Source organism: Vitis vinifera, chromosome 18, assembly GCF_030704535.1.
Source record: "Vitis vinifera cultivar Pinot Noir 40024 chromosome 18, ASM3070453v1".
Taxonomy (NCBI): Eukaryota; Viridiplantae; Streptophyta; class Magnoliopsida; order Vitales; family Vitaceae; genus Vitis; species Vitis vinifera.
In genome coordinates, this window is record NC_081822.1 from 13,650,077 (window position 1) to 13,674,274 (window position 24,198).

The window sequence follows — 24,198 nt, forward strand, 5'->3', positions numbered from 1 at the left end:
GCAGAAAAATCCCCCGTCCCCTGTAATCTGTACCAAAAGGCCAAAAGGCCAAAAGGCCAAAAAGGTTCCTATTTGTGGCAACTTCGAGATTCGCTCATCATCTTCCTCTTTCCATAGGCGTCTAGAGTCCAGACACCAGGGATTCGAGACTGTTTTCGTTATTAAACCCCCTCAAGTACGTCGCCGGACTGACCATTGAAATCGATTTTTCCCTTGGAAGAAAATTGAAAATTCAGCGGCTGCTGATGGGTAATCCGTAATCGATGGTACACGGCGGAGAGTGGCCAATAATCATAATGACTTCTGATCACACCCTCTACATCTGTCTTTTAATAACAATGATCCCAACAAATCTCACCGGATATCTTTAATCATTTCACCCTTGTCACTTCTCCCATTAATGAGTTGTTGTGCTTCTTTTTTGGATTTCGTACATGCATGTATATTGGGGAGACTCAAACAACCGATGCATGCATGCATGAATGCATGGTGGTCTAAGGCTGTTGATCTGTCTGTCAATGCCTTTACCCTCCACATGCATGTAATCTTGTTTGATGAATGAAGCAGGCTTCAAACAAAGCTGCATTAAATTTAGAGTTGCACTCGGTTGAGAAAATTATAAAAATATATTTTAATTTAAATATTTCAACTAAAAACTTTGAGACACATTCTTAAAAATTAATCCTAAGATTTGAAAGTAAGTTATGGTGAATATTTAATCAAAATAATAGAAATTAAAACTAATAGGATTTCAAATAGAAAAATTCCAATCATTTAATTTTAATTTATTTGATAAATAATTATTTCAAAAATATTTTTTAAAAAACGCCTATAAATTAAAAAGCATATTCTTACTCTGTTGTTTGTCATGTACAGTCTAAAGATTAAAACCCAAGACTTGTTTGTACCACGGAATTGTTTTTTATTAACTACACAATTTTCCCGTTTCCATGAAAATTACTTTTTAATACAACAGCTAAACCCACCGGAGAAACTTCAGGGTTGATAGGAAGTTATGAACACAATATCAGCTTTGGACTGATTGGGTGGGATCCTGTCCTTTTGCCTCATCACTAATTTCCATTTTCATTTTTTTTTAAAATTTTTTCTTTCTTTTTTGGTTGAATTTGGTTCGACATAGGTGATAGGATGTTTCACTGTAGCTGGCAAACTGATCTCATGAATATTCTGACTTGGTACCCAAGTCTCTCTCTCTCTCTCTCTCTCCTCTCTGACAAAGAATTTGCCTCGAGCAGCACATCCTTTTACTAATCTTTTCATTATTGTAGTTGTCTGAGGGCTGAAGCAGGGTGGAGTGAAGATTGCTGAGTCCGTGAAAATACACTCTTATAATAATTTTCATGAGGGAAGATTGCCATAATGTTGAAGATTTGACAAGTCCCCCAGATTGATCATCATTTCCCACATCAGTTCTCAGTCCAAACTCCAAGTTTGAATTTTGTGGAAAAGGGGCCACTTCCGAAAACATAGATTCATATATTTGCCGACTCCTTAACCAAAATACAAAAAGGGATGAATGAACACAAAGACTATGATTGCCATTTGTTACCAAAATGATAACCAAAACATGAGGAGAAAGGCGTCAGTCAACTGACAAAAAGTTGAAATTTGGAGCCCTCTTCCAAATCTAGCAGCAGTTGATACCCATGTTAGAGAATTGACTAGACAAAGCAGACCCACCCCCATCCATGCCCCTTGTCCTAGGCTTCACAACTGGAGGTACCCATTTGCTAAATTTGGAGGAGCACTGTGGGGCTTTGGATTCCCATTTGTCCATGCCACCAACTTCTGTGTTGGATTTGGGTGCAGGGAATATGGGGACCTTCTTGCAATTTTCAGAGAGCCACTTTGATTGCATGTGGTTGGCTTTTCTCCATGGTGGGATGTGGAGGCCCCTCTCTTTCAGTGATTGTTTTGCAGCTGCGCATAGGAGAGAGATTATCTTGTTGAGCTTCTCTTCGTTCCCAACAAAGATGGACGGGAGTGTGTTGATGAGGTCTGTGTATGTTGGTGTAGGCCTAGCCAACTCAAACTGAGACCTGAAGTCCATATCAACTATCAGCCTTGTTGCTTTGACACCATTAATGGCGGCCTTTAACATTACTTCAATATACTCATACCCACCTGCAAATTGAAAACCTAACACACACAAACAGCACACACAGATTGGGGAAAAGAAAACAATTAGAGTCAAAAATGGGTATTCAAGAGAACTGGAAACATGGAAAAATACCTCCAGTGGCAGTCCTCCGTGAAGTTTTACAAAGGGAAGCTTCAAAACCATCCATTTTCAATCTCATGACCACCCACTTCTGCAGATTGGTAGCAGCATCCCCCGCATTTCCCACACTGCTCACATACATCAAGATTTTATCAAGAACTTCAACCTCATCGCCTGTGACCCTCCAAAGAATCTCCTGTAAATTAACCAAGCAAACATGAAATACCAGATCACAAGAATTAGACCCAGAAAACAAAGGTTGATCAATGCAAAGCAATTCACCAAAAAATAAAGAAAAAAAGAAGCAGATAACATACCTGTAAAGTGAGAGTTGTTGAGTTGTCATGATTTACAGAGTTGGAGGGAGAAGAGGGAAGGGAAAAGGGTGAGGGTGATTCTGATTCAATGAAGTCTCTGACCATCTGAACCAGCTCTTCCTCTCCTAAGCTACCCATGACTCCTGTTTCCTCAAACACACAGAGGTCCGAGTGGTGCGTCCTAAAAGTCGAGTCTAGAAACTACTTGTAATGGAAGAAACATCTTGTTTGACTGTGTGCAATGATAATATACTGCGGAGTAGCTCATCAAATGAGACCTCAGCTCTATTTCTATGGATGCCATCATTATGTATTCATCCAATTGCTGCTATTTCTGTGCTATGTACATGCATTTGGCCCTATCTCATCATCCTCGCTTCCCACCCCCACCCCCCCCTCTCTCTCTCTCTCCATTGAATGTAAGGGCTGCGTTTAGTGGTGGAACAGAGAACACACCTGAACAAACGGTCAAGGGGGAAAGCCCTGTGAATTTAATGTATTTCCTTTTGTCTTATACTCAAATGTAGGCCATTTATACATTGAATAACACCGTATCTTCTTTAATACGTTATCAAAAATGGCTTCATCTCCTTGCCTTTGCCAATGGGTTGCTTGGAAGCCACCGACTCGACCCGGGGAGTGACAAAATGGTAATTCAGGTAACCGTTTCTGAAAACATTTTTCTTTTCCTTCCAAAAAAAAAAAGAAAAAAGAAAAAAGAAAAAAAGAATGTTTTCATACAATAGTGTTCAATTATATTCTAAAGACAATTTTAAAAATAACTATATAAATATAAAAAATAATTAAAAATAATTTTTTTTATAAAAATTATTTTAAAAATATATGTTAAAAATAAAAATAAGTTAAAGTATTTTAAACTTCAAACAAAATTTTGTTTTAAAGACTATTATAAATTAGTTTTTAAAAACACCTTGAATTTCATTTTCCAAAGAAAGTTCAAGAATTTCACTTTCAAATGAAGTTTAAGACTTATTTAATGTATTCAGTGAATTAAGCCATAATTGGGATGATTTTTCTTTTCGATGTCTTAATTTTAAAAAGTTTATAGATAGTAAAAATAATGGATGTAAAATTTAAAGGTTTGTTTGGAAATTATTTTAAAAAATAATTTAAAAAAATAGATTTTGAGAACAATTTTTAAAAATTGTTCTATAACTTTTATAAAATAAAAGTTTGTTTAAAAATCTAAAATATTTTTAACCGATTTTTAATATTTTTAAGTATGTTTTAAAAATAATTTTTATATCTAATGTTTTATTTTTAATTATTTGACATATTTGTATAATTATTTCTTAACATAATTTTTAAAAAATAAGTGAAAATGATAAAAAATAACTGACAAATGTTATGTTAAGCTTAAAAAAAATCAATGTTGAGTCATTAAATTATACAAACCAAATTTTTACTTGTTTTAGTCATGTAAACATTTGATAGATGATAATCAATATTTAATAACATTGTTAACTTTTGTCAATACCGCACAAATTGTCATGGAATATTAGGTAAGCCCATGGGCCTTGTCCGGTTAATTTTTTTAATATTTTTTAATTACATTAAAAATAAATACATTTTATAAATAAATAAAATGTTATAATTTTTGTAAATTAATTTATTAAAAAATATTTTTTTATTATTTTATATATTAAAAATGAGAAAATAAAAATTTGAATAAAATTATTTTTAAAATTAGTTTAATATATATAATTGAGGGATCGTAAGACAATTCATGAATTTGTCTTGCTTTAAAAAAAATCTCAAACCTGTCTTGAATACATTTATTTTATTCTCAAATCCATGCAATTAGGAATGAGATGGGTATTCCAAAAGACACGCTACATTACAACACGGTACATATGCTAATATAAGTTGAATACATCCACAATTTAATTACGTCTGGCTGATATACTGTTGTCTGATCTTTGATAGTCTAACCACAACTTCTTTCATATCGAGCCTTTGCTCCGGTGAATCCAAGGAACACTGCAAGCCCAAACCCATTATGGAAAGGAGACAAGTTTGGAGATTCCCATTTGTGTTATTTTGGTCTCGTGCCAACAGGTTAGCATCGACAACCTCCATTATCAGATCAGGAAAAGAAGAATCCACCCATTGCCTCAAGCTTAATCCTCCTACAAACATTTCATGAGTTGGTTTCTTTCTGGTGAATGTTTCCATCAGCATGATACCGTAGCTATAGACATCTCCCTTCGTTGACACTCTTCCTTCAGAACCATACTCTGTTTTGCACAAATCAAAAGGCAAGAATTGTAACCACGCTCTCCCAATAGTTTAAGTATTGTCCGTCTTGGGTCCATGAGCTTGTATATATATAATGTTACGACTAGATCCCGACTCCAATCTTTGGGACGGGGATATGATGGGGGATTGATTTGATACTATTCGTAACTATTTGCAAATATTATATATATATATATATATATATATATATATATATATATATATAACAAGAATGGAAAGCTTACTAACGAAGAACTGGTAAGAGTTTTAACTGACCTGGTGCAATGTAGCCCATTGTGCCCACGGTTGCTGTTTGTGTCATGGATTTGTATTTGGCGAAAATTTTTGCGATGCCAAAGTCATTCACATGTGCGACCATTTCTTCGTCGAGAAGGACATTGCTTGGCTTCAAATCGCAGTGCACTACAGTCTCTGAATAACCATGGTGAAGATACTCAACTGCTGTTGCCACGTCTATCATGATGTTGAGCCTCTGGGTGAGATCTAAGAAGTAGTTGTAAGAATACAGCATCCTCTCTAGGCTCCCATTAGGCATGTACTGAAGAACCAAAGCTCTAAAATCAAGATTACTGCAAGAGCTTATGATTTTTACGAGATTTCTATGTCTAACATTCCTCAGAACTTCACATTCCGCGTCGAAAGATTTCAATGCCCCCTCCACCTGCAAATCCAAAATTTTCACGGCAGCAATTGTATTGTCTGAGAGAGTTCCTTTGTATACAGACCCAAAACTCCCAACTCCAAGCAGGTTTGCTTCACAAAAGTTGTTGGTAGCAGAAAGGAGCTCATGATATGGAATCAATCTGGGCGCTACACCATCTGAGAATTGAACCCAAGAGGGGGCTTCCTGCTTCTTCTTCCCTCGACGCTTTATAATGATAATCAGGAAAGCAACCAATACTACTACTGAAGCAATGGGAAGGCCGACATATTTGAGCCAAAATGTTACCTTCCTAGATTTCGGGCCAGAATCTGTTGGGCAAGCTCGGAGTTTGAGTTTCGAAACACCACACAGTTCACCGTTCCCCACGAAAGATCGATCAGTGAAGTTTCCAAAGGGGCCTCCAGTTGGAACTTTGCCACTTAGCATGTTGAGAGAAAGATTCAGATATTTGAGATAGCGAAGCTTCTCCATCGACTCTGGAATGATGCCTGATAGTTTGTTGGAAGAGAGATCCAAAGATTCTAAGCTAGCCAACTCACTGATACCATCAGGAATACTACCTTGGAATGCATTGTCAGACAAGTTGAGACGCCTTAACATCTTCAGATTTGATATTTTGCCGGGAATGTTTCCAGATAGTTGGTTCTTGGATAGATCAAATGTTTCTGCCATCTTCAGATTTTCAATCTGTGGAGGAAGATACCCAGTTATAGAATTAAGGGACAGATTGAGAAACCAAAGATTGTTGAGGTTCCACATGCCCGGAGGTATTGATTTCAGCGCATTAGAAGATAGGGAGATTACTTGCATTGTACTGAGATTCCCTATGCAGGTTGGTATTGGACCTGAGAGCTTATTCTCATGCAAAAGCAGTTCTCCCAAATATCTTAAGTTACAGAGTTCATCGGGAATTGGTCCTTCTATTTTGTTGATGAAAAGACGCAATCTCTGAAGTCGACTTAAGCTTCCAAGAGAAGACGGCAAGGTCCCAATCAAGTCATTGCCAGCTAGTTCGAGTGCCAGCAAGTTGCTCAAGTTACCCATTTTGATTGGAAGGCTGCCTTTGATCTGGGTTGCATCTGCACTGAAGAGTTCTAGTGAGCTCGATAGATTTCCAATAGATTTTGGTAGTACTCCATTTATGGGATTCTTCCCAATAACCAAATTGATCAAATCTCTACACCCTGTCAAAGATGATAAGAAATGGAGTTCCCTCTCAGATGGGTCGTTGCTGAGTTGATTTCGCTGCAAATTGAGCGTCCGAAGGAATCGTAAACTGCCCAAACTCATGGGAACTGGGCCATTTAAGAGATTGTTTGATAGCTCTAAGAAAGTGAGCCTCGAAGCATTCGAGATAGAATTTGGGATTTTACCATTGAGTCGATTGTCTCGCAGGTTGAGCTCATTAAGCTTTGGAAGGCCAAGGCTGGTCAGCTCTGGAATGCTTCCTGATAGGCGATTACCCATGAAACTAATTGCATAAGCTGATGTAAGATTGAAGATTGCTTCAGGTATCCCACCAGAAAGATTGTTATAGGCGATTCGAAGTCTTCTCATCCTAGATAGCTGTGCTACTTGTTGAGGGATCCCACCGTCCAAATAGTTATACATGAAATCAAGGATTTCCAACCTGGAAAGATTACCTAAGGACAGTGGAATGGTGCCTGTTAGTCTGTTCATTGCTAAACCCAGACCCTCTAGTTTGGATAAGCATCCTATGTCTGCTGGTATGCTTCCAATGAAGCCATTTCTGTTAAAGGAGATACTCCGAATACTAGTACAATTGCATAAACTGGCTGGAAATGGACCGCCTAGTGGATTGACAGATAGATACAACACTTCAAGGTCTGGAAGTTTGTGACAAATAGTTGTGGGGATGCCGCCAGAGAGGTTGTTTACTACGAGATCAATATATTTGAGGGTGGACATGTTGAATATAGTTGACGGAATTGTACCTGTTAGATAGTTCTCACTTAAGTCTAGTTCTTCCAGATGGGAGAGATGGGCTATCTCCTTGGGGATGTTCCCTTGGAATCGGTTTGAGCGGAGGAGCAGCCATTGAAGCCTTCGACACTGTGACAAGCTTGATGGAATTTTTCCCTCCAGGTTGTTGGATCTCAAGTTGATGACTCTTAAACGGCGCAGATGACCTACAGTCTCTGGAAGCTGACCATGAATACTGTTGTTGCTGAGGTCCAGAACTGTGAGAAAGGAGAGGTTCCCGATGCATGGTGATATAGTGCCTTGAAAACCCATGAAAGAAAGATTCAAGGCAGTGACTCTTTGCCGATGAGAACTGCAAGAGACCCCAACCCAGGTACAGAAGGAGGCCTCTGTGGTCCAGTTACTAACCAATGGGTCATCGGATTTGAAGGTGATCTGGGATTTAAAGGCGAGCAAAGCCTCTTGATCAGTAGGGTTTGTGGCGCTGGAACAAATCACAGAGCATGACATGGTCGTAAAACCATGTACTAGCAGCAGCCTGACAAGAATGGTAATCACAAAATCATTCCCCATTTTCTGAAAGATTAGAGAATGTTACTCAGTTTTAGATACATTTGCATGTAGATATACAGGGATTTTTTCTATTCATGTAGGCGTATGAGTATGGGTACTGCATGACTCACAATTCCAAGTTTTTGGATTGGAAAAGAGAGTAGAAATTAGGTCAAGTCAGCAGAAGAAATCATACGCTCACGGGAAGAAAAAGGCATTCTTTCCCGTACTCGACACTCGTCGTCCATAGAAGAAGATTTCAGATGCATGTAGTTAATTAAATTGGAAATTTTATTGTTTGCATATCTAGTCAATTCCCCAGGAAACCTGTGTGCTTTACTTCTCATTTGGGCAAGGTGCCATGGGCATGTAACAGTTCCAAGGACTTGCATATTGACCACTTGGAAGTTGGACCTGAATCCAATGAAACCTGAAGTTTCATCTAGCCAATCAGCTGGATGTGCCTTGGTTGAGGTATAAGGGGACCTCTTTTCATTTCCTTTGGGATCTATTATTATTCCTCGTAGTTTATATTTGTTTGACGATGATAGGATAAAATAGATAAGATATGTATATTTTATGATATCATATTTCATTAAAAAGGAAATACATATCCTAAAATACTATAAAAAGAAAAGAAGTAGATTACAGTAAAAAATAGTCATCTTTGTAAAAGATGACCATTCTTAGAAAAGTCATCTTTGTAGTCAAGGGTGTTTTGATGGCTATTTTAGCAAGTCATTAATGACTATTTTTCTTAGTCAATTTTTATTAATGGTAACTACTTTTCATTGTAATCTTTCTTTGGTGATGAATGTTTTTCAGTCAACGTACTAATGACCTATTTTCTCAATTATTGTAATTGAACAATGATTGATGTAAATGGTCATATTTACTAATTATTGTATTTTTTTATTACTTAAATTTGTTAATATTGACCAAGAAATCATGTCATCAAATATTGAGATTTTAATTAAAGAATGGTATACCATTGTAATGTTAAGGACTTGTTTTAATGTTAAGGACTTGTTGTAATGTTGGAGACCTATTACTAAATGTGATATATATTTTTATGCTGGCTTTGAATATTAACAAAAAAGTATAGCATAATGAAATAAAAATATATCAATGCATTAAGGAAGAAAAACAAGAAAACATAGAAAATTCTTGTAAGCTAACATATATAACGTATTTTCGATGCTAAATTTCAATTTATTCCACTTTTTGTGATTTGTAATTACAATAGAACATGTCCTAAATATAGAAATATGGTCTATAAACAAAAAACATAATTTTGCTAATATCTCATGAAGATTTACTGCTCTTCATTTTGCAAGATAGACAAAATCCACTTTCCAAAATGTGCAACGATTCCTGTGACATTCATGACATCAACAATTTATTAATTAACCTCTATTCCTTGTTGGTAAGAGTTCAATGAAGTCTTCTTATTAGAGTTGAATTTTTAATAACAATACACAAACCAAATAACCACAATCACTAACTAGCAGTTCTATATATTCAAAACAAAAAGGATTGAACTTTCATAAAGATTTATAGTATGCTACAACTATAAGAAAGACACAAATAGGGTGAGAGAGTAAAAAAAAAAAAAACATGAGTTGTTATGTATGATCCTCTTAGTTTGAAAGCATAACAAGGTCTGTTTCTCCAAAATAGTTATGTAGTCATACATGAAGTATAACTTAGGTTAAAGATATGCGAGTGTTTTCTTAAGATACTAATTACCCAATTTTATGAACAAAATTTTTTCAAAAATTAAAGAACTCCCATTTTCTTATTTCTTTCTTATACAATGTAACAAACCATTCAACTTTTGTATTTTCCACGAAAGTGCGAAATGTGATAAATATAAACTCAAGTAACTTGTTCTCCTATAGATAACCATTAAACTACTAATTAAAACTTCAAACTTTAACTTAATTGTCTAAATATGTTACTAACTAACCTCACTAAATAAAAATACTCATAATATACTATGACAAACACCTATAGTAATAATAATAAAAATAATAACCAATAGGCCATTAATTTAGGAAAAATCTAGAACTAAGACAAAATGATGTGTAACACTTGAGTGTTAATTGCATAATTAATGAATTATTGTGAACTATTCCCATTTCTAGTAGTAAGATTGGGTGTGTATAAAATAAATAAGTAAAACCTCATTAATTTTTAACAGGAAATAAAACTTAATTATTGAAAAGATAATGAAAGTATAAGGGAGAGAATTTCTCTAAAAAAAGTAGTAAGTATCAATAAAAAAGTCAAATTACCCTAATCTTTTTAATTTGCCTTATTTCAAATTAAAATGAGTTTAATTTGTAGATTTTAATGCATTTTATACTAGTAACAAAGTTCCTACATATCAATTTACAATCAATATATATATATAAAACCAAAGTTTTCCTCATATCAATTAGTTCAAAATGAGTGCATGCTTATAACTTGGCTGTGGTAGCCTTTAGGTATGTGCCAGATCTAAGGAGCTGATGAATGTCATGATACCAAGGTAGATCATGCTGGGCCTCCGTCTCTCCAATCAGACAATAGTAAACGGGTGCAAACCTCGACTCAATCAACAATGGACGTATAACCACATCAGTCGGAATGTTTATGGAAGAAGCTAAGGCATTAGCAAACTAGTTTTGTGCTCTAGGTAGATGAGTGTATCTTAAATCATCAAATCTCCCAACTAGTAACTCTAAATAAGCATGATACGACCTAAGCTTTACATCCCTAGTCCTCCAATTACCCTGAATCTGTCTAAGTACCAAATTGGAGTCATCGAATACCTCCATCTGTCTAATGCCAAGCTCCAATGCTGTCTCTAGACCAAGTATACAAGTTTCATATCAACTATGTTGTTCGTGGCGGGATGTCGATCTGAAAATGCCAAGCGAACTGACCTCAGAATATGATCACCTTGGGAGGATATTAACAAAACGTCTATCCCAAACCCTGATTGGTTGGCTGCACCATCAAAGTACATGCGCCAACCTGATAAGCTAGTCATGGCAACAAACTCCTCATCTGGAAAATCATCGTCAATTGGTCTACCCTTAGATATCGACAATAAGGCTAAATGATCGGCGACAATGTTTCCCTTAATAAACTTCTGAGAAACATACTGAATATCAAACTCTGACAAAAGTACGATCCATCTCATCAATCTACCGGTCAATGCGGGTCTGTCAAACAAATACCTCAACGGATCTAGTTGAGAAATCAAACACACTGAATACTCAGTCATGTAATGCCTCAATTTCCTGGTGGCCCGAACTAACGCTAAGTAGAGACGCTCAATCATAACATATCTCATCTCATACTTTAGCATCCTCTTACTCAGATAGTAAATAACTCGCTCATTCCCTGAGTCATCAAGCTGAGCTAGCATACATCCCAAGGTCATGTCTGAAACTGACAAATACGAAAGAAGTGGACGTCCCGACATAGGAGACACTAAAACAGGAGGAGAAAACAAGTACTCCTTGATATTCTCAAATGCAATCTGGCAATCATCATTCTAGACTGTTGGCTGGTCAATCAGGCTATGAAACGATTGATGTACTGTAACTTGCCTAGAAAACCCCTGATCTATTTCTCAGTCCTTAGTACAAGCGTGTCAAGTATGGCTTTGATCTAATCTGGGTTAACCTCTATACCTCGCTCACTGACCATATGCCCCAATAATTTCCCAGAAGTCACTCCAAAGGTGCATTTCTTAGGGTTTAGCCTCAACCTGAATTTTCGAATCCTCTAAAAGAATCTCTTTAGAGCCACTAGGTGATCTGCTCTACTTCGGGATTTCACAATCATATTATCCACATAAACTTCCACATCCCTATGCATCATGTCATGAAACAAAGTGGTAGCGTCTCTTTGATAAGTGGTTCCTGCATTCTTCAACCCAAATGGCATAACTCTGTAACAGTAGGTACCCTACTCGGTAATAAAGGTTGTTTTCTCCATATCATCTAGAGCCATCATAATCTGATTATACCCTGAAAATCCATCCATGAAGGACAACATCAAATGACCTACAGTGCTATCAACTAACAAATCAATGTGTGGGAAAGGAAAATCATCCTTAGAGCTAGCTTTATTAAGGTCTCTGAAATCAACACAAACTCTAACTTTGCCATCTTTTTTGGGAACAAGGACGACATTAACCAACCACTCTGGATACTCAACCACTGATATAAATCCAACACTGAGTTGTTTCTGAATTTTATCTTTCACCTGTAGACTCCAACGTGGGTGCAATCGCCTCAGTTTTTGCTTAACGGGTTTGACATGTGGCAAGATAGGCAGATGGTGCTGGAATATAGAGGGATCCAGACCTGACATATCCTCATAAGATCATGCAAAAACATCCAAGTATGACTTGAGTAAATGAATAATTCTATCATTCTCGTATGTAGATAGGGGTGAACAAATCTTCAGCTCTCTAGGCTGATCATCTGTGCCAAAATTAATAGTCTCAACATCCCCTATAGCAGGTGAAACTCTCATCTATGGGATTTGAGTCATGATTAGAAGAGTCTCTATTTGAATTAGGTTGCGTGATCTCACCATCTATATCAAGTATCTGTGGAGTGAGTGAGTAGGGTTCAAATATATAAATACTATTACAAGAGACAGACAAATACTTGAAAATACTCAAATCCATAGATACGGAATCATAAACATCGTCAGAGCGGGAAATGAATCCCGATAAAATATCAAATGAAAGAGGTGGGTCCACAAAGTCGGACGTTCCCTCAATGAAGCCAAAAGTGTCCTCAAACTCATCAGCACTAACTGTAACATCTTCCATAAGCTCTAGAGCAAGAATTGTTTGGATATCCTCGGCAACCTGGATAGCAGACACCCCGAATAGATTGAACGGTAAAGCAGACTCAAACTGAACCATCTCGGCAATCTGACTCATACTCATCATATGCATCTCAATCCTATACTCGTCACGACGAACAACTCCACCAATCACCCCAGTAGGCTCAACGTCTACTCCAAAATCAATAGTCTCCTATGGAAAGCACAAATATAAGAAGTTGGCTCAATCTGGTGACAAATGAGCAATCATCACTGAAATTGGTGCACCAGAAGTCTCATCTCCTAACTGTAAATGGTGAACCTGATGCTGAAGCTCATCCACCCTTTCTATATCAGTCATAACGCTAAAATCCCCCATATGAGGATGAACCTCTGATCCTATGACGAAATAGTCTGGCAAGCGCATCCTATAAGGACAAATAAGATAATCGAATGGTGTGCAAGTCAGACGGGCTCTTACTCTCTCCCGGTACAGATACGCCCTATACTTATAGTCAGCCTCTGTAGGAACAAACTCAAGCCCCAATGATGTATCATGATCGATAGTAGCCACAAACACTATGGGTCCATGCTGATGTCGTCCCAACCCCATGCCAGGCATAAAAGACGTACCCCTCATCATGTCGAGTACCACCATAATGCTATGCTGATCAAATGACATATCTATGAGATCTTTTCAGAAGTCCCCAACCTCGAGAGTCTTCACCTCATCAAATGTAAACCCGGTCAAAAATTGGTTATCCTCACTATGACTGATCTAAAGCACTGGCTCGGAGGAGGGAAACATATCTCTAGGAGACTGTACTGTGATGACTTGCCTGTCATGTATAAACTTCACCTTCTGACGAAAGGAAAATGGAATACCCCCGACCCTATGAATCTAAGGTTGGCCTAGAAGTAGGTTAAAAGATGTGGAAATCCTCAAAACTTGGAATAGTATAGGGAATGTAGTCAGACCAATTAACAACTCTATCATCAAAGTACCCATGACCTCCCTCTTAGTATTATCATATGCTTTGACTGTCTGTGTAGAGGGACCAAATTCTGAAGGTGCATAACCAAGGGCGATAGTAGTAGCCAATGGGTAAATGTTCAAGGCCGAGCCATTGTCTAACATGATAGATGGAACTCTATGGCCTGAACAACCAATTGTAATATATAGAGGCGCCGTATGGTTTGAACCCTCTGGTGGCAAGTCATCATTTGAAAACACAATACATGTGGCCTTGTCGGCCGTCATCATATGAATCAACCCCTCCAGGGTAGTGGTGGTCTCCATGCTGATCTGGCTCAAAGCCTTAATCAATGCATCTCTATGAGTACTAGAAGATGCTAGCAAACTCCAGATAGATATGCGAGCTTGTGTACTCTGTAACTGCCTTAGTATTTCATCATCCTCTCTCCTGACCTCCTTATGAGAGATTGCACCATCAAATGGCCTGGCTACTAGAGGTGGGGGCTAAGCTACTCTCCCACTACGGGTCACAATCTATACATCTCTCCCCTCCAAATCATCATCATTTGGCCGTAGGATAAATGGGATGGACGGGCCCTAACATGTCGTAGCCGACGGTGCAGTAGGAGTCAACTCAAACGGTACCCAATTTGAAATCAAACTGAATGGTATTGAAGTCTGAGAACCCACTATGTCAACCTCATAACCATCATCCAAAACAATCGGCTTTGGTAATCCATCATCCTAACTCAGCATGTGTATACTATCATCCTCTACAAAATCTATATGATGGATACCGCCCGAGGGTGGTGGTAGTGCATGCATAGAGTGAGCCAGTAGAGGGTTCATGGTTACACTTGGCTACCCCAAGTTAACCAAACCTTGGTCTATCAAGTCCTATATAGCATGTCTTAGAGCAGAGCAACGATCAATGTCATGTCCTAGACCCTGATGGTAAGCACGGTGAGGGTCCATCCTAAACTGAGGTGGCACGAGATAGGTTATAAGCCTAGGAGCTAACTGAGTCAGCAAACCACCTTCCATGAGCTTCTAGAAAGCTCGACTCAAGGGCATACCTAGGTGAGAGAATTGTCGTATCAACCTCTATGCACGAGGAATAATAGTCTATGGGGCTTGGGGCCGAGGGTATAAGGTAGGAGGTCTCTCTAAGACCTGTGCAGCAAAAACAGGCTCTAGGGTCGGATGTAGGTATGTAGGAGTCATGGGCTTGGGCGGTCTATACTAAACATAATGTTGTGGGTAATAGGCTCCTGAAGTTTGCCCAAATGTCTGATAGCGCTTGGGAGATCTCGATCCTACTGAACTGATAACACTCACATCTCTAGGTCTCCGTCCTCCTAAGGGCTTCTTCCCCTTTGAGTCAGAAGGGGAAGACTCGGGCCACAATCCTCTAGCAATGCCTTCCTTTATACTATACAGAGCTTGTACCAAGGACCCAAAATCCATATGAGGAAATCCCATCAAATGTCTAGCGAATATGGGTTGTAAGCTCTTCAAAATCATACTAATGTGGTTCTTCTCTGAAGGACGATCAACAACAATCTATGCAATCTTCTCCCTCCATCGGGAGATAAACGAAGTCACTGACTCCTCTGGTTTTTTTCTCAAGGCCTCTAGCTCTCTCATCGAGACGTCAATGACAGTGTTAAAAGCAAATTGTCTCAAAAACTCTTAGGCCAAATCATCTCAAGTCCTATGGCGTGAAACATCTAAAGAAGCAAACCAACGTTGTGCTACACTACTCAAGGACATGGGAAAAAACATAATCAAGTGGGCCTCATTCAACCTATGGTCCCTCATCACACTACTGTATAGCTTCAAATGAATCTTTGGGCAACCTATGCTCGTATACCTCTCAATCTCTGGCATCATGAAATGGGTCGGTAAACTGGCCACTAGTGCTCCATCAAAGTCATCCCAACTAATAGCTCCATCTTAAACCCTCGTCTATCTCATCCTCTGCTTAAGTCTATTCATACGAGCATGTACATCCTTTGAGGCCTGAATGGGTGTTACGGCAAGCGGGGTAGCATCAGCCTGACTATGTAAAACATATGGTGCAAGGTGTGGAACCGACTGACTGAGTGGAGGGGGTGGTGGTGCCACAGAGTCATAATGTGCACTATCCTAAGGCGGGGCCTGCTGCCCATCTATCCTCTGGCCAAGGCCAGCTATAACCTCTTGAATTGAAGCCATGGCTGCGAAAACTGGTCAATAGTGACTACTTGGGAGTCCATATCTCTTTGATTTACTCTCTGGTCTGGCTGGTCTGATTCTTTGGTCAACCTGCCTCTAAATCTAGTCCATGAAGGCGAATCCAGACTAGGCACAAAAAATACTCCTACAAACACGGAAACACTAGATGAGACGTTATACAAGGGTAGCTCTATAGGAATCAACTAAAAGGTAATCAAGCATATAACCCATGTATACTCAAACTGATACTCGTATTTGATCATACTAAAATGAGACTATGGAGAGGGTAATTGAACCCAACTGTGACCAAGGCAACTCTGAAGGTCCACAGATGCACCCACGTGTAGGAATGAAATTCTAATTGGGTCTAGGCTAACCTACAAGGTAGAGGTGGCTCTATAAGATAAAATGGGTGGGTTAAAGGATCCCTAGCAGAAGTGATCGTACCCTATGGTGGTATGCAACCCTCTGCACGCCTCCAAGGAGACAAGGTGCTTCCATGCAAGGTGGTCATCACCTCCACACATGCACTTTCTCGCGTTCCCAAGGGGTTTTCTAACGGTGAAGGCTCTCCCATCTCTTAACACTTAGGGATAATCTAAAGTGCAGTGTGAAGGATGTGGGTGTATTCGAAAAACCTAAGATCTAAAGTGAGATAGTGAACAGAGACAAACAATCATACAATCATGCACGAGCAAGGGTTGTCATGCAACAAGTAGTCATACCAAGCATATAAGTATTATACAAATAAAGTCCTATCTAACATATGTGAGAATGTATCATGCTGAAGTGAGCAAGCAATCAAGCGATCATGCAAGGATATCAAGCATGTTAAGATAGAAAACTAAACAAGTAAGCAAATCGAATCACCTTTGCCTAAAACAAGTGAGGTATCCTCTTATTGACCAATTAAACGCCACATTTTCCTAAACTAGTGTTCAAGCTTGATCTTCAAAATCCCCAGTGGAGTCGCTAATTTGTGGAACCACATTTTTCATGTGTGCTCCCACTCGATCGGCGAGACTGACTTTTTATTTGGTGAAAAATTTTGTTTTTAGAAAAAGTTAGAGTCGCCACTTATTTTATTTTATTTTAAAAGGGAAAAATAAAACAAGAAAAAAACCCTAAAAAAAATGACTCTATAGTTTTTGGAAAAGTGTGTCGTTGAAAAATCCAAGTCTAGGTCCAGGGATCAGGTTACCTATTGGAAAGGTACCTTTAAAAAGGTAACACCCCTCTAAGCCCTAAAGAGGTCTCTACCGACTAAGTTGAGGGGAATGTGACAATTAATTAATTAATTGAAGTTACCTTGGTAGACTAAGGTGATTTTAGAATTAACATGCCAAGCAAAAAAAAGTTAAATCATGATCACAAAAGAGAGTCAAAGTGTGTACCTGGACTATTTCTCAAGCGCTATCATAAAACATCAAAGTTAGAATAGAAATATAGTACACAACATCTATTTTTTCCAAACAAATCTAACATACATCTAAACACCCAAGGATAGAATCAAACATAGATATGACTTACAACAACATGAATGTTCGTAAAATTCCGAAAAAGTAAGTGATAAAGATCGTACCTGGATAACATGCATAATTTATAAAATTCCTCTAAAAATGTTAGAATGGTTAGGACAAGTATGAATTATATAACCTATTCATAGTGTCTAATATGCAGTACTAAAACCAAAACCAAACCAAGATAAGTCAAATGGCCCCAAAAATAAATAACAAATTTAGGCAAAATACAAAATCATAAGCGTGCAATTAGTAAAGAGAGCATCAGAAAACAATTTATAAAAAAATGTCTTGGATTGAAATTTAATCACAAAAAAAATTTCAAAAAACAACTCCTACACGTCTAAAACAAGATACCAAAAGCTAAACACTCATTCAATAAACAGATTGCAGCAAAAACACCTAAGGATTCTACAAAGTCCAGATTAGATAAGAAATAGTGACATGCATAATTTTTTTTTTTTAAAAATAATAAGACATCACATAAATTCGTACAAAAAAATCAAATACATCATTCTAGGTGTCTATATCACAATAAAAATAAATTCAGGGTTGGGTAATACTCAAATATATTTTTAAGACTCTTCAACTCATCAGATGTCCAGATTCCATTATGCACAATAGGTAATACTTTAAAAAATCATATCTCCCTAAAAAAGGAATATTTTATAATATTTTATGTATCTAAGATCAATTTCAAGAAGCCTAGACTTGAAGAAAAATATTAAATCAAATTTAAAAAGTTGATTGGTATTTTATTTTTTCAAAAAGATCTCGGGTATCCAGAACTGGGTAAAAACGGAGCCCCCCTAAAGACTCGTTTATATCTTCTATTCCAGAATGACTTTCTAACTCAAATGAAACTTTAAATTCAAGTTGAAGAAGTGAGAAAATTCATACAAGTTTTGGAAAATTTTTAAAAACATTCTAAAGTTGCTAAAACTAATTTTAAATCTAAAGGGTTAGTGACTGAGTAAAAACTAGTAGTAATGAAGAGTTTTGAAAAATTTTCTTATGTAGGGGTTTTACCAATTCCCCAGTTGGTATTCACAAATATAACCTAGAATCATCCCATTTATTTGAGAACACAAGCTTTGATTCGTGTTTTGTTAAAAACCAAAATTTTCATTGAACATAGAGAAAGATGTGAACTGGTCAAAAGATGGTTGCATATTATTTAAGAAAATAAGATTTTGATTCTAATGACTCTAAATGAGTTTTTGAAATAGATTTTTAAAGGGATATTTTGAGAAAAGTGTTATATTTTAAAATAAGTGAAATTAATTTGAGAACAATAAAATGTATGAGAAACATATACCAAACAAAACAAATGGAAACAAAACCATAAACTAAAATTCTTGGCAACTAAGCAAATTGAAATGGTGTGAATGAAGGCCAATCTTCATTATTTTTTGATGGCCTCTAAAAAGTAAAATTTACTAGAGACTACCTAAGAAATAAACTATTCAACCTTAAATCAATTAAAATAATGACTAATATTCAAGAAATATATCAATTAAGAGTATTAATAACGAATTAGCACGTGATTGATTAAACACACCAACGCATCAAGACTGATTAAAATGAACCAAATTAAATTAGGGCAAATATGAATTGTCAATCATAGAATTAATTTTATTAGTGAGCTAATATTACAGAAAATACTTGAACTGAATAGATGAGTGAAAATCAGAGTAAACTAAGCAAGGCACCTTCTAAATATGGATTTTATTAATAACTTAGAATTATATAAAAACACCTAAAACAATTAAAATGAATCAAGTGAAATGGAAGCAAGCTAAAACAAAATATGAGTTCATGGAATCAGCTTCCTAAATGAATATACATTATTAAATTGAAATCTAAGCTCAAAATGAATTAAACACTAACTAAGGCAAATTCAAAAATCAAAATATTTAACACCTAAGATCAATTATTTCAACAAACTAAAATTTTACCTTAACCAAAAATTAAATTATAAAACTACCCAAAACAAATTTTAAAACTAAATTTCTAACCTATAAAATTAAACTCATAATCAAATGGATAAGTTGATAAGATATAAATATGAATGAAATAAAGTATGAATGAAACGAAATATGAACTCATGGAATTAATTTTTTTTTAATAGACTTACGTTACTAAAATAAAATTTAAGCTTAACAAACATTTTTAACACTAATTAAGGCAAGTTTAAAATCTAATACTTAACACATAAAAATCAATCATTTCAACAAACTAAAATTTTAATTAAACCTAAAACCAATTCAAACCACCTACAACATATATATATATTTAACCCATAGGTTCAATCTCATTAATAAATAAATAAATAAGTTACAAAGCATTAAATTAGTAGCAAATAAATAAATAAACAACTAATAATTAAATGAATCGCAACTAAACTAAATAAAGATCAAACTATATTATTTTTTTTTCAAAAGTAACACTAAATAAAATTGTATTGTATGAATTTAATATAATATACCAAAACTAAACCTAAACACAACTCTAATATTTAATGTAATAAATCAAAAGTTAAACAAAAAGTGAGATTATGCTGCCACATTAAAACGAGTACATGCTGGAGCCAATAATATAAGTCAAACCATCCAATATAATAATAATTCCACTTGAAAAAAACTAATCAAACTTTTGACTTTACTAAAAACCCATGCATTTAAAAAAATGAATGACTCAGCTAGCCTGCTTACCAAACAACTTGGTGGTGTGTAGCTGCTTTCACTTCTCCAATGATGCTCGGGAACGATGGCATGCTGGTTGATGGGAAATGATCGAATTTTTGGTTCCTCAGCCAATATGTTTTCAAGGATGCGTAGATGGATGGGCTATTATCTAGATGGTTCCGTCAGTGAGTTCAAATAGTCGCCTTTCTGCTCTCATATCTCCTTGCACTGATCCCATTCAAATAGTCTTTCTCGCTCGTGATGATCTTTGGAAGCAACAGCAGTCCCTTGATCTAAATAGAAGCAACAACAGTCTGATGATGAAAATAAAAACAACAATAGTCCACTCCTCATTTTCTTTCTTTCTTTATGGCAACCTCCTCCGCTCTGAAAAAAACTCCTTTTCGATCCCTTTAAATGACACCTTTCTGCTCTGAAAAAGTCTTCTTACAAATGCCTTCAAAATGACACCCTTCCACTCTGAAAAACTCTTCTTACCGATGCCTTCAAAATGGCACCCTTCCGCTCTGAAAAACTCTTCTTACTGATGCCTTCAAAATGGCACCCTTTTGCTCTAAAAAACTTTTCTTACCGATGCCTTCAAAATGACACCCTTCCGTTATGAAAAACTCTTATTACCAATCCTTTCCAACAACCTCTCTCCGCTCTAAAAAAATACTTGCATCGATGCCTTCGAACAACCCTTCTCAAGCTCTCAAAACTCTTCTTTCTCGATCCCTTCAAACAGCCTCTCTTACGCTCTCAAAACTCTCTCTTTCAATTCCTTCAAACAGTCCTTCTCACGCTCTCAAAACTCTTCTTTTTTTATCCCCTCTAATAGCCCATCTTAGGCTCTTAAAACTCTTTCTCTCTCGATCCCTTCAAACAACAACTTCTCACGGTGTAAAACTCTCTCTCCCTCATCCAAAACGATAGCCTCCTCTTTCCGTAAAACTCTTCCTCAAATCGTCTTCCCTTCCCAAAGAAAACCAGCCAACAACCATTGGAACACAACCCCTTTTTCGTTCACATACACGTTGCACCCATCTCCTTTAACTTCCCAAAATCAGCCATGGTAATTTTCCTTTTAGAAGGAAAAATGAATGACGCTATGCTCTGGACTGATTCTCCGATTCTAAAAAAATTAGAAATCACAACCCTTATCACGTAATTTCCACTTAGTGCATTGATTGCTGATTGCTGCCACTACCATATCTCTATTAGGAAGCTTAACAAATCCACAACCACGACTCTGCTTCATGTCGTCCCGTATGATAAAAATACCTTCAACAACGTCGTTAGGAGAAAATATTTCCTCATCCCCTGTGAAATAGAAAGTAAATAGTAAAATAAAAAAAATCATGTAGTTGAAAATTTAAAATTTAAAATTAAAATTATGCAATTAAAACTAAGATATCAAACACATTAAAAGAATTAAAATATGAAGCTCAAGCAATTTCCTACAAAAATAAATAGATGAATAAAGTAAAGTAAATATATGAATATATATGAGATATCAATTCATGCAACTAGAAAAAAACTAAAATTTAAATTCTCATGCAATTTTTCCTAAAAAATGAATAAGTAAATGAATAAAACTAATAAGTTAATAAATAAATAAGTAAATAAAATAAAATAAAATAAGAAAATCAAGCACATGCTAGTCATACAAGCCATGTAACCCTACTTGAAAGGTGACCTAAGCAAGGCTGGTAAAACTAAGTGGGCTAGTCATGCCTAAATGGGCCTAAAAAAAGTTGAAATGTGCCTAAATGAGCCCAAATGCATCCTAATGGGCCAAGTGTGCCTAAATGGGCCTAGGGTAGTGCCTAATGGGACTGAGGTGTCTAAGTGAACCTAAGGTGCCTAAGTGGACCTAAGGTGCCTAAGTGAGACTAAGATGTCTAAGTGAACCTCAGTCTAAATTAGGGCTACCAAGAGTCATAATGGGGATAGATAAATCCCTCAACCAAAGTCTCCAAGGTGGCTTAGAAAAGATAGGCTACACGAGTGGTAATGGGCCACTAGGGAATTACTGTAAAATATGAGACAAATACCTCATAGGACATGTGCTAAGAAGACAAAATGGAGGGTTTACACTTACTATAATAAAAAAACACTTCCAAGAATAGTGAGTATAAATCTGTTATAAATATGTATATACTCAGTGAAATTCCCTAAGTTTTTCACAAAAGTTTCTTGTACACGATATTGATATCCATGCTATCTCATAACCTTTTAGTATTTATCATTGAAATTCAACCGTGCTTATTTCCAAGATGTAGTGATTTAAACATTAACTGAAAATATGTCAATGATACAAGTAGGAAGACTCCTTTATGACATGCAATTGCAAGTACCCTATGGTCATATTAGCCTAAATGTGAAGTGTCATCAAGTAGCAGCCAACTGAAAACTAATCCAATAAAATTATATATATATATATATATATATATATACTATAGGGAAATAAAACAATACAATAGGGAAAAAAAGGAAAAAAAAAAAGAGTGGATTACAAACAAGAGCATTATGAGCTACTTCTTCTATTGCATGGTAACTTCCTTTAAGGAAACTTTCCAACCAAGAAAAATTTCTAAGCATTGGGATAGGCTTAGAAAAATTTCTAGCTCAAGCCTGCACTTTAAGAAAAATTTCACTGCATTTGGATAGGCTCCCATTTAGAGTCCTATTGCTAAGCAGAACACCTAACCAAAATCTAAACATGCTATCATCACCCTAACTTTGTGTGTCATGTGTTTATCAAGGTTTTGAATAAAATTTCCAAAGCCTTTCTATACATTCAACAAATAACCTCCACTTCATCTTCCTCCATGGTTCTATTAGAGCTTAAGCCTAAATAAGCTTCATATATATTATTAGCCCACTACCTAAGCTTACAATGGATCTTCAAAGCCATTTACCAAATTGAATTACCCTAACCATCTCATACCTGAACCCATTACATTCTATTGTGAGCAAATCATCATTGATTTTACTAAATTATATTTGTTCTCAATCTTCCCTATGGGAAATCACTCCCCATTCACTTTGCACTTTGTTGTATTTTCTCACATAATCATTCCCAATCCAAGAAAAAAACGTAAGGTTGCATTAAATTTAACAGGAGGCCTTTAGGCAAGCTTATATTATGAAACTCTTAACCAACCAAAGCAAAACTCTTCAGCATAGAGGAAATCCCACACACAAGGTTAAGAGCACAAACTCCAAAATGGCTCCTTAACGAAAAATCAATACTTACAACACCAAACATATTAATGTAATTATCATTTTTTAATGCAATTCTGATATTGTGCTAGAATACTTTCTTAAGCACAAAGGCATGGGCCAATGATAGACAATCAATGATATTGTCAAAAGGAGCTTAGTTTGTGTTAACCACCACATACCTTTAGTGTTCAAAATTTCCAAGCAATTTTGTGAATGGTAGAAATTAAAAACAATAAAGGTGGATTTTATGCAATTAAAATACGTAACTAGGCACTACTTATTATTGTGTAAATAAAAAGAATAATTACTTTGGAGAAACTCAATAAAAAAAATCTTACTAGATTTTACTAAGCACATCAACATTTGTTTTGTGGAAAATGATCATAAATTGTGCTTGAACTTTATAAAGATGATGTCACCCAAATATCTTTCATCCCAGAAAATTGTATATAAAATATATGCATATTGTAGATAGGATTTGGAAAGTAGGATAGGATGATCATAGGACAGAGGAAAAAAGAGTTGTATAAGGAACAAAGCTCAAGAGAAAACTAATACATAATTGTGATCAAAATTCACTTCCAATGAAATCATCGATGAAAAATTTAGAGGGAAACTAAAAAACAATTAAATTGGCCATACTAATATTGTGTTAGAAAGGATGATGCATATTAACTTTTAGATATGTTTGAGAGCTGTGTATTTGTGATTAGGTAGGCATACCTAGTTGAA

At 36.2% G+C, this 24,198-nt stretch overlaps 2 protein-coding genes across 2 annotated transcripts; both read right to left on the bottom strand.

Annotated features, from left to right (window-relative positions):
- Nucleotides 1-1,469: 1,469 nt before the first annotated feature.
- On the bottom strand, nt 1,470-3,035 carry LOC104882622 (uncharacterized). The gene is made up of 3 exons (XM_010666661.3): nt 2,560-3,035; nt 2,255-2,438; nt 1,470-2,160 (listed from the first exon to the last, which is right to left on the bottom strand). The coding sequence occupies exons 1-3, from the start codon at nt 2,695-2,697 to the stop codon at nt 1,649-1,651; spliced, it is 834 nt and encodes a 277-aa protein (XP_010664963.1). The 5' UTR covers nt 2,698-3,035; the 3' UTR covers nt 1,470-1,648.
- Nucleotides 3,036-4,439: 1,404 nt separating this feature from the next.
- Nucleotides 4,440-8,020, bottom strand: LOC100255798 (probable LRR receptor-like serine/threonine-protein kinase At3g47570). The gene is made up of 2 exons (XM_010666662.3): nt 5,095-8,020; nt 4,440-4,817 (listed from the first exon to the last, which is right to left on the bottom strand). Exons 1-2 carry the CDS (start codon nt 8,018-8,020, stop codon nt 4,468-4,470), a joined length of 3,276 nt encoding a protein of 1,091 aa, XP_010664964.3. The 3' UTR covers nt 4,440-4,467.
- Between the last annotated feature and the right edge of the window lie 16,178 nt (nt 8,021-24,198).